The 12,030-nt window shown below is 43.4% G+C and overlaps 1 protein-coding gene across 1 annotated transcript in view; it reads left to right on the top strand.

Moving 5' to 3' along the window:
* The window catches only part of dachd (dachshund d), a 29,757-nt gene extending 22,875 nt beyond the window's left edge, over positions 1-6,882 (top strand). Inside the window, exon 6 of the mRNA XM_030342867.1 lies at positions 5,180-6,882. Coding sequence (XP_030198727.1) covers positions 5,180-5,217 — 38 coding nt within the window. The 3' untranslated portion in view covers positions 5,218-6,882. The remainder of the gene's footprint in view (positions 1-5,179) is intronic.
* The last annotated feature ends 5,148 nt before the right edge of the window (positions 6,883-12,030 follow it).

Genomic DNA, 12,030 nt, shown 5'->3' on the forward strand with positions numbered 1-12,030 from the left:
GCACAGACAGACGCGCACACATACATACACACTCTCTCTCTAACACCCACGCTCACACACACGTGCACATACACTAAATGAGCATTAGTGTGTCAGTGCCTGCTGTTCATGCACACATCTCACCATCTGGGCCAAAGCACTGGGTCAAGATCATTGGTTTTGTGCAGACAAAATATCATTCTTTTACAAATGTTTTCATTAGCCACAGTGATTCTTTTCTCCTTCTATTTTTTCCATTTGTTCACCGGCCCCTATACCCTACCGCTGGGGGGATCGCGTCGCGCGTCGCGGCCGCGTAAACCGACGCAAAGGGCTAGCCGAGACTGGGGAAAGAAACACAAAGCGTGAGACGACAGAGGAGCGCCGTGGTCTGCGACGCCGACAAAAGAGCAACGCTGATCTTTTGTTTACAGCTCAAGAAGCATTAATGAGTCATAAAAGAGCAAAGACGGGGAAAAAAAAAGGAATAAAAAAAATAAAGCGTGAGGATGCCCCCTTCGGTAGCTATAAAGGGAACAAATCAATCCATTTTATGAATAAGCCTTGTACATTTTTAATGGTTTACTTGTTTGTTAGCCTTGGGGGTGCAGTATGTGTTTGGGGAGGAGATGCGTTGGCTGTGGCGATAACCTCTGCAGACGCGTGCGCGCTATCTGTGTTTACCCAGATGCAAGACACCGCACAGAGGTTGAATGTCCTCATTATTACCACAATGTCTTCCGCTTATTCGCCTCAGCGGAATCCGCTTGCAACTGTCCTTATCGCTGGGAGAGGAAGAGAAAGATATTAAAACCATACACACACATGCGCGCTTGCGCACATACACACACACACACACACACACACTAGCACGTCCCTAAAGTGTAATCGGCAAAGGGAAAATGTATTTGTGGTCTTTGACTGTGGCCAATATGTTAGGATCACGGTTCCTCTTAATTGTTTGATTGGTATGCTTGAAGTGATATTTTAGTTAAAAGGGCAGCAAAGAAAAAGAATCGGGCAAATTATACTTAAAGAAGTGATGACTCCTCCTTAATTAAATGTCATTCAGTCACTGGAGGGATCTGAAACGGTTTGATGTTCCCCGGAAAAAGAAAGCCATATGTCCTCATTCAGACACAAAGATAACCCTGTAGATACCGCACAATTATAGCCCCCCTATTTCATACCAAATTAGTATATTTAGCTATTCCAATCTCTAATATTTCACAGTAATACGGAGGGACTCATCGCTTTGTAGTATAATTGTACCAAATTGAATGGCTTCTCGGCTTTTTCCACTCTTTCATCATGACGCCCTGTCTCTATATATCCTGTGGGTGCGGCCATTAGGGGTTGCGTCTGCTCACTGCGGACCTGCGAAACAGGAGCCATGCTCCTCTGTAGACTGTTCTCAACCTCAGAAGCAGAACGCAGACTTCCTTGTTCATGGTATTCTCGGAAAAGGGAACTATGATGTGGTTCGAGGGCATATCATCACATTATTTTGTGTTTCGATATTTTCTCACATGTTGATTTATATTAAAAGTGTTTGTTTGTGGAAAGAGTGTTAAGGTTGCAAGGGGGAAACCAAACCAACAGGCCCCACACTTTTATGCTGTGGTTCGGTTCAATTAGAGAAGCATTTGTCTGCCGTCCATGTCCCCCCTTCTCTGCTCTGCAAGTCTTGCAGTATAATTAACCTCCAATGGCAGAAAAAAATGATGTTGATGAATTACACAAGCAAAAATGAGTGTAGGGGGAGGGGGGCTCTCACTGGCACGGAAGCGGAGAGAAACGTGTGCTTTATGCTCAACTCCAAACCCAGGCTGGGGGAACGAGGGGACGAAGAAGAAGAAGAAAGAAGAGGACGAAGAAAAAATAATGAGGGCATCATTTTAAGAGAACTAATTATTTCTATTTGTCTTTAGTCACACGTCCCTAATTCTGCGATATTAACACAGTCTGTGTTTATTAATTGCTTTTGCAGTGTTTTGAATCGGGTCCAAGAGGGGAAGCATCGTTGTGTTCACAGTCAGGGAAACTACTGGGACTGTACCTTGCCAGCACTGCCTGGCAACGGTGCACCCCTGAATATCTTCCCCTAGTATCTCCGACGGTTCCCGCCCGCTTCCCCGACACCCGTGTGTTCGGCAAGTTTACACGATCCTGTGCGCAGAGAGATAAAGTTCTTTGTGGCAAGATTAAACATCCAAATAGTTGAAGTGAAATTAAAATTAAATGAATGAATGTCACTGAAGCAAAAAGACTGTAATTATGATTCCTTAATTGTCTTCATAAAATATTTGCATGAGCATAATTTGCATAATTTACATGTATTAATTAATCTTTCAAAGGAATTTTGTGCTGAGAGAAGCCAAAAAATTCCCTTTGTTTTATTTAGCATCTAATGAAATATTTATCCTCTTTAATGAACTTTTCATCTTGATTTGAATATAAATACACTCAAATTTTAACATATTCCTTAATGAGGCGTTCTTTCATAAAACAACGTGTCAATACATCACCTTTTTTACATATTTAAGTGAGTAAAGCACATGTTTTAACATTTGCAATAATACTGCACACCGATTCCCTGCGTGTGTGTGTGTGTGTGTGTGTGTGTGTGTCTTTTGTGTGTAGCGGTGTTAATCGGACAAGGTTATCTAATGAGCCCCCCACGCCGACTCCATCCCAGCCCGAGCATACAACAATGTGACGACATCGCACTTCTTCCTCTGGACAACGTATTAAATATCACCAGGTGGCAGGCCATCAAAACGCTCTCGCTTTCATTAACAGCCGTATAAACAGCTCTCCCTGTGAGGCCGATCACACAGAGGAGAGGAGCTGCGCGCGCACGGGGCAGGTGAATATCAGATCCGTCTTCGCCATGACAGCCTGAAGATGTGTCTACGTATCAAGTTGTTGCGTTTATTTATTTTTACCGCGGACGCCAACTCGCAGCCTTTGCACTTTTCAATCCCCTCTCCGCCTCCACCTCCAACCGGCACCACCTCCACCAGCACCACCACCTCCCTGGCTTCATTTTATTTTTAGCCATGCACACAACACGGTGCCGGAGAGAGGGCTGACCGAAGAGTGCAATGCCTGGGAGACGCGCTGCAGTGTCGAGTAATTAGCCTGTGTGTGTTTGTAGCCCCCAACACCAACGTACCCCCCACCCCCCCCACACACACCACACACACACACCCCGACACACACACACACACACACACACACACACACACACACCCCTCCCCTCACACATACGCCACACATGTCAACAACCCTTTTGTTCTGGCCCTGTGTGACAACAACACATAAACCACAGGCGAGATTAAAGCTATCAAACCTATTGATAAAACATTGATCAAACAGTGAGGCCTCATATTGTTTTCATCTGGAAAAAAAGAGAGAAAAATAAAAACACTCACACCAGCTGCGCACGTTCACAAAAGCTCAAGTGGCGTTTTGGTGTGTTTTATTTCACGTCACTGCTTTTGAAAATGTTTTCCAACGGAGGAAACGGATGTTAATGACGCACCTTGTGTGCTGTCTGCCCCACGCCTCGTGTTTGCTGACTTTATGCAAACGAGCTGTAAGACATTCTAAAGTGGGTGTGTCTTACACGTCTCCGCGGACTGCTGACGTCTCAGGAGGTATCATTCAGCCCGCGATGCCCCCCCCCCCCCCCCCCCCCCTCACTGCCTCGCCGCGTCATGTTCAACCCCCCCAACCACATCATCGCGCCGTTTCTCTTTTTTTTTCTCTTTCCACTGAACGCGACTGTCACTACTTTATTCCCTTTTCTTCTGTATGTGTATCTTTTGCCCATTGACGTTGAATTATTTAGCTACGCCGCCAGAGAGAAGCAGGGCCTACTTTAAGGGGCGCGAGCAATGTAGCATTTCTCGGGCGGCGCAATTGGAGGAAATGCGAGAGCAATAAACGTCAAGCGCGTGGCGGAGCTGCGTGCTAACAGATGCTTTCACCGGCTCAGCGTTGCTACGATGCGACTGCTGCTGCTGCTGCTCGTGCAGCCATGCACTCACACACACACAGATGCACACACATACTCACACAGACACACAGATGCAAACACACACATACACAGATGCACGCACACACACACAAACTCAGACACACACAAACACTCACAAAACACACACACAAACACACACAGACACACGCAGATGCACACACACACACTCACACACACACACATGAATACACACAGACCCACATACAAACACATAGACACACACACATGCACAGACACACACACACACACACACGCACACTAACACACGCACTCAGAGAAGAAGTGTTCTTTGGAAAATCTGCAAAAGCTCGTTAGGTTGCAGGTGTCTGGAGATCGCACGCGAGGGGGGAATATCTGGGGCTGTTGTGTTCATGTGTGTCTGTGTGTGTCTACGTTTTGTTTTGTTTTTCCTCCCCTACAGTCAGGGAAATGTCACTTCCAGGGTACTTGACATCCTGAGTGCGGTATTATGCTCAAATAGGCATATCAGTGGAAATGTACCAAACCCGGTGTGCAGTCAAAAGACATGCGGTCGACACTCCGCATCGCACAAGGCCGGTGTTATCCCGGTTCGCCTGACAATGTTGTGGTTGACGTCAAGCGCGCAGGTGATGGAACAACGTGTGCGTGCTCTTATTTGAATGGGATAACACCGACGTGCCGGCTGGGCACTGACACGTAGCGGAACAGCAAACAGCAGCTTGAGAACGGCCTGCCTACCAAAGCCCGCCAGACATCGTAAATTAGCTCCCCGTTTTAGCGCCACGCCAATTCTCCCGCTACAGGAAAAAGTCTATGTCAACATGCACAGCGATATTGTCGGTCGTATATCCTACTTTACTGTTGCCGTTTGCTCACAATATTCGGCTGTTTTAAAAACAATGTTATATTGCTGCATAATAAAACAGTAATGCAACTCAAAATGAGAGACTACAGGGCACAATTTCCCTGGTTCTCATAAGTTATGGTTCATCACCAATCCCGTGCGGAGATTTGTGCGTTTGCGTCAGCAAGATGGTGGCTGTTGGCTAATCCTTGGCTCCTGTGTGTGCCTGTCTGTGTGTGTGTGTGTGTGTGTGTGTGTGTGTGTGTGTGTGTGTGTGTGTGTGCGTTGTGTGTGTTGTGTGTGTGTGTGTTTGTCCTCCTTCTCTGCAGATGGAAGACTGTTCCTGAAGACCACAGTGATGTACTGATAAGGAAGGAGGGCCCGAGGATAGGATGAAAGGAGGAGGAAGAGAAAAAAGGAGAAGAAAGAAACCTATGAAGATTCTGAAGAGCCCGTAAGCAGGCTGGTTAAAACAAAAAGAACGGTTGGGAATCGAGACGGTCTTATGGAGTCCAATGGAAGTAATGTGTCCAGCCCGATGCTGGAATGTCAGCTTGTGTCTGAATGTACAATACGATTTTTTTTTCTTTTTTCAAAAAGGCCAACATAAGGTAAACTCATTAAGAAATGTTTGGCACAGTCGATGGGCTTTAACTGAAGGATTAAAAAAGAAAAGAAAACTATTGAGCACAGAATAATGTACCATCGGTACACTGTTGGTGATTATTAACACATTAATTCACAGCACTGAAGATGTTTTTATACTGTATCTCAACCAGCGAGAAAAGCTTTGAAAACAAGTTGACACTCAAGTTTGAGTTCGTATTTCAAATTGAATTTTCACACGACGAGAAGTAACAACCGTGGGGACGAATCTTGCGTAAAAAGACGAAAAAAATGTGAATCTTTCCGTGTTTGGTTGAGAGAAAAAAGACAGAGGATTGATTTTAATGTTTTCTAAATTAGATGAAAATACAATCAAGTTTCCTTTCTACCATTGTTGTAAATATATACAAGCTGACCATATTGACAGGGACATAAAAACCCTATCGAGAACCGAGTGGATTGAAAGGTGTGTGTATATAAAGTTAAGAGGTGTTGTGTATGCGGTTAGAGCTATTAGGCAAACAATACCACCATTTATATAAACTTATAGTTTGTTTTTTGTTCTATTTCTGAGCCATCATTCTTTCAAATAGCTGCCATTTTGGTGAGAAAGCATGCAGGCATGTAAATGTTTGTCCTGGAATTATGATATTTAATAAATCCTATATTGTGCTGAACAAATACAAGGGTTTACTCACTCAAGCCCAGATCATTTTGAAAACATAATCTAAAGTTTCACTTTCCAATAAAGATTTTTTGCTGTCAATAGTACTGTAATCTTTGTAACAGAGATAATGTTCCTTTAATTTCACTGTGTGTACATTTTGTTTCTCCTTAACCATTCTCAAAAACGAATGCCTGACGAGGCCCTTTTTTAAAAATAAAACCCAGTATATTAATAACTATGTATCACCTCAAGAAGCAAAAACAATCAGTCATGGCACAACTTTTACACGACTAATTGCCATTTTATCTCCTTTTTCCGTTCCCCTCTCTTTGACCTACACAAACAGAGATGGACTTTTTTCTTGGAATGGGTGTATTCATGCATTGTTAATGAGAAAAAAAAAAGAAGAAAAAAGTCAATCATGAATAATCATTTGCTTGTGACTTTCCCTGAAGACAGTTTTCTATGCCAGTTGCAGTGCTCAGGCACTTGTGTATAATATACTCTCTAGACATGTGGCCGATGACTTGGCTCTTTTTAAACATCGGCTATGACCTGTTGTGTTTTAAAAGCGGGACAGGAAACGTGTTCCTTGTTCGAAATGTATTTGTTCCCTTATTGTTTTTGTTTATTTGTTTTGTTTGAATTTTTTTTAATGGAGTAGGTCTATTGTCAACTTGTCACTGATAACTTATATAGCTTCTGAAATCATCTCCTCATTGTACTACAAATTCAAATAAAGTTATTGTTGATGATAAACAATGTGTTCATTATGTGGAGTTTATTGCGTTTAAAACCTTTTTTTTCGTTTTTTATGTCTATAAATCTGTTATGGGGCATGTAACGGTTACAACTGACCCCGTTTGATCAGAAGTATTTTAGTAGTCTGATCCGTGCAGACATGTTGAACATTACAAATACGTCTTTGAAAAGTGATCTTTTATTATTAAGCATAAACAAGGTGAGTGGCAATTACAATATAAGCATAGCTTGGTTAGACCTTTTTCAGTATGTGTGTGTGCGTGCATGCATGTGTGTGTGTGTGTGTGTGTGTGTGTGTGTGTGTGTGTGTGTGTGTGTGTGTGTGTGTGTTTGCTATCCAATTTAATTTGCTCCATGATCCAATTTACCTTTATGCTTTAAAGTGGCATGGTGTGAGTGATTTATTCATCAAATTATTCAAATTCAGTTTTAACATAGTTTATCAACAATATCTAGCAAACATTTGAGTTGCATATCTGAGATCTTGCACTTTGATATACATAGAGGTACAGACTTAGACATTCTAACAGTGTCTATTGCCACGGACGCTAGTGATACAGACCCCCATTTGGCCTGCTGTGTTTGTATTAGTTACTGATTGGGCGACTGAGTAACCTCGGTCAACATGGTGTCACTCTGGTGACAGGTACAGCGAGCCTGTTGTATAAAACATGCAGCGAAACCAAACTAGAATCGACGTGGTCCAGATACATGTTCCGTAGTAAGCAATTCTGAGTGAAATGTGTTTACACAGCAATGCTGTGGCTATTCCCGCCCGGACGGCTTTTTAAAGCGCTGCCGTCACACGGGGCACACAGATGAATAATTGACTGATTGATGCATTATTCAACACGCCATTGTAAAAATCCAAGGTATGAAACATTCTGAGCTTGTCTTCCCTTAAGAAAAAAACAAAACAATAGGTTATCATTTTAATGCTCCTTGTACAGAAAAACAAGGCGCAGAAGGTCACTAAGTGAATGCCAATACTGTTTCATCGAGGTTCAGCTTCGTAACCAAGCAAACCCCGACTCGCTAAACGGTAAGAAAATAGCTTGAGACTTCTCAATTTGATCAATTCAATCATCGAAACGACTGAACCCTTGTCACTTGTTGAAGGGAGGGATTCACACATATAGAACGACTGACCATGTGTGAATGATGGGTGTTATTCACAGGTCTTTGTGAGCTATTCCGGTGTATTTAATAGCGTACTTATTTATTTATTTTATATTTATTATTATATTCGTTTCATCTATGTCATTGTTCTGCACCGCTAGCTGAAGGGGAAAGCTGTTCGCCTGGAGCTCCATGTTTCCCATCAGTCCACATTTTGTAATAAAAATGTAATTCGGTATTTAAATATGACCAGGGGGCACACAAACTCAAAATACCAAACACAAGTTAGCCGCGCGTTGCACTGTAGCACATTGTGGTGTGAAGCAGAACCACAGATTTGCCTATCCAAAGCACACACATAAATATATATCTATATATACATATGTTTTTTCATACGTAAACAATATGTGTGTGTTTCCTTGCTTGACTTCTCATTCAGACATGCTCATGAAAGACATCATCCAGAGACGAAGATGATCATCACACACCATCATCATCATCATCATCATCATCATTGTTTCCACGCTGCTCTTTTCCCTGAACTTAACACTCAGTTGCTCATTTGCAGCGTTGCCTTGCGCTCGCTCGGCAGGCTGAAGATAAGCACAAGATGAGTGTGACATTGGCAGCGCATCGGATCAACCATCGCTTAAAAAAACCTCAAAAGCCTTTTTAAAAAAGTTTCACTTGAGGAAAAAAGGAGCTTTTATTTTGGCGGGGCTAATATACTGTGCTACATCCATTATTGACACCCACAACCACAAGCATCCTAATTCCTTTATCATGGCGATGATCAGGGAGCAGGTCGTAAGCTTAAAGCAGTAACACACACACACACAACACACCACACATGGGCACACGCACGCACACCACACACACACAAACACACGAACACGCAGTCAAACACCACACACACACCCACACACACAACACACACACCACCACACACAACACCCACACACAACACCACACCCACACACACACACACACCACAAACAGGCCCATGTCACTTGATCACTTGGTGCCATGAGTCTGTGGAGAGGCATTAGGAAGGTTGCTCCTGATTTGCAGAAAAATTGAGCCTAATGTCACCTAATCAGATAGACCATTATGTATTAGCGGAAGTACAAAACAGTTTTTATCTGACAAGGGCCAGCCACATTACCTAAATTAACATTTTGCAAGCGTGAACATGGAGGACCATGGTGGCTCAGGGAGAGCTACAGGAGAGCCGACTGCGCTTAGACATTCGGCAGTAATTATTAATTTATGATTGTCTCTGGTCTTAATGAAAATGAAAGCCAGGAAAGAGAACAGGGAGGGATAATGTGGCGTGAAATTGAGTTTCATTTGTACAGGGGCCACCTTTTAACTTTACGCTTCTTAGGCGGAAATGGAGCTGAGCACTCTCTCCCCTTCTCTCTCTCTCTCCCCTTCTCTCTCTCTCTCTCTCTCCCTCTCTCTCTCTCTCTCTCTCTCTCTCTCTCTCTCTCTCTCTCTCTCTCTCTCTCTCTCTCTCTCTCTCTCTCTCTCTCCTCCCTTTCTCTCTCTCTCTCTCTCCCTCTCCCTCACCCTCTCTGTCTCTCTCTCTCTCTCGCTCTCTCTCTCTCTATTTCTCTCTCTCTATTTCTCTCTCTCGCTCCCCTACTTGTTTCCTCTCTCTCTCTCTCTCTCTCCTCTCTCTCTCTCTCTCTCTCTCTCTCTCTCTCTCTCTCTCTCTCTCTCTCTCTCTCTCTCTCTCTCTCTCTTTCTATCTCTCTCTCACTCTCTCTCTATTTCTCTCCCTCTATTTCTCTCTCTCTCTCTCCCCTCCTCGTTTCCTCTGTCTCTCTCTCTCTCTCTCTCTCTCTCTCTCTCTCTCTCTCTCTCTCTCTCTCTCTCTCTCTCTCTCTCTCTCTCTCTCTCTCTCTCTCTCTCTCTCCTCTCTCCCTCTCTCTCTCTCTCTCTCTCTCTCTCTTTCTTGCGCCCCTACTCGTTTCCTCTCACACTCCACCTCTCCCTCACTCCCCTACTCTCTTCCTCTCTCTCTCTCTCTCTCTCTCTCTCCCCCCCCTCCCTCTCCCTCTCCGGAGAATGTGTTTTTTAATCACTCTGCCTAGTCGTCGTCTCTCCTGGTCCCTGGGTCCAGACGTGTTCATATCTTCCTGTTCTCCTGTGATATTTGCAGCCCGCCGTGGCCTTTAGCACCTCCACGACTCTCCATCGGCCCTTTCTCCAGGTCGCCACAAAAGGCTCTTTGATGCCCGATAAATAGGCCTACATCAACACTGCTACTCGGATCACGCCCGCCAACCCCCCCCCCCCCCACACACACACACCACACACACACATCCAGGGGAGCGGTGCTGTTTTAATGTCGGAGTGGAAACCCAGACAGGAGACAACGAGACGTACAGTGGAATGGGTTCAGATGATAAGGGCGAGAGTTTGTTTTTCGTTCTTTTCGTGTTATGTAAGATGACGTGGAGTGGTCTTTGAAACCGTGGAAGACCTTGGGCTTTAGATGAAGAAAGGAGGGCGGGGGGCATATGGAAGGTGTTGAAGGGGGATGGGGGGGGTTGGGGGAATCCAAGAGTATATGATTTAAACCTGCACTATGTATGTCTTCCCATTGGCAGCCTCTACTGGCCTGAGCTGGAGCTACAGTTATAGCTATCTCCTTAGGTAGGCAGGGTTTATTAAATAGGTGTACACATTCCCTCAGGTGAATTGTAAAGAAACATAAAGGTACATTGAAAATAACGTTTTTTGTTGTTAATATTCTTCATGAAAATGGTATTCAATTATTTGAATCTGAATACTAACATTTGATTTCAGGTAATCCTAGTAAATAAAGTCACTCTAATTTTAAATCGATTAATGGTTGGAAAAGGTTCTATATTGCTGGTAAATTAGCAACAATTGTTGTAGAATAAGCTGAGATTTCCTACGGTGGTAAGGAAAAGTTGAACACAATACGACTTTTTATAGAGAACAATTGCCTAGATGGAATGGCTCGTGGGTAGCCTTTGAGAACCACACAAATCTGCAAGCTCATGTTTATTTTTACTAGCAATGCGCTTAGCCCCCCTATTGAAATCGATTTCCAAGAAACCTGTCCCTGTAGGGCCAATCACAACCCTTTATCGGGTTTGAGATAATTACTATACACAAGAGTGCCCTATGAGAGAGTCTGTGAGGCATTTTCATAGATAACCAAGATGGCTGCCACTGACGTGTCCAACGTTTCGTGCTCTTATTGGTTGTTGGACAATCCGATTGCGTCCAGATTACGCCCCAATTAAATCGAAAAATTAGCCATGAGATTCCAGATTTATACGAATTTACGAATTGGTCTGGCCGGGGTCAGGCTAACTTGTGGATGAAATCAAGTAAAGATATTTTTTATGGAGTAAATAAGCTGAAGTATAAATAAGATACAGAGTTCAGGTTTAACGTTGGGAGTCTGTGAAGTATCAACTCATCCACTTGCTGTTTTTCCTCTTGTTGGCAGAAGTGCTGATCCTCAGTAGTGTGGATGGTCTTTTAAGCGTGAGGTGCGACACAAAGGTGATAATGGTGGGGCTGTGAGGCGTTGGGGTTCGAGACAGGTGTCGCCCATAACATAAATAGCCGATAAAAACACACCACAATCTGTGAGATGTCACTACCTGCAATAATATAGTGTTCTCTTTGTTGGGTAGTTTTTATAAATATTTGTTGGTTATTTTAGTGGCCCAATGTCATATTAACAATATTAATAATACTAAAATTATGCTAGAATTACTTTTCTTTCAAAAACGTCAACGTGTATTAGCTCAAAGGTAGGGCCTCTAGTTTGTTATGATTGGTTAATGGTTGTCTACCACAAACTTCCTGTTAACTATTGAAGCACATCCAATCCGAAGAGAAAACAAGCTGCCAAACCGGTGGTTTTTGCCAGCAGCAACATTATTATGATTGCGTACATGTTTACTGTAGTATTGTTTCATCAGAAGTGATCTGACCAACACTTTTGTGAAGGAATTCTCTTTCAAATGTCCCTTC

The sequence above is a fragment of the Gadus morhua genome, chromosome 20 (genome assembly GCF_902167405.1).
Source record: "Gadus morhua chromosome 20, gadMor3.0, whole genome shotgun sequence".
NCBI classification, from domain to species: Eukaryota; Metazoa; Chordata; class Actinopteri; order Gadiformes; family Gadidae; genus Gadus; species Gadus morhua.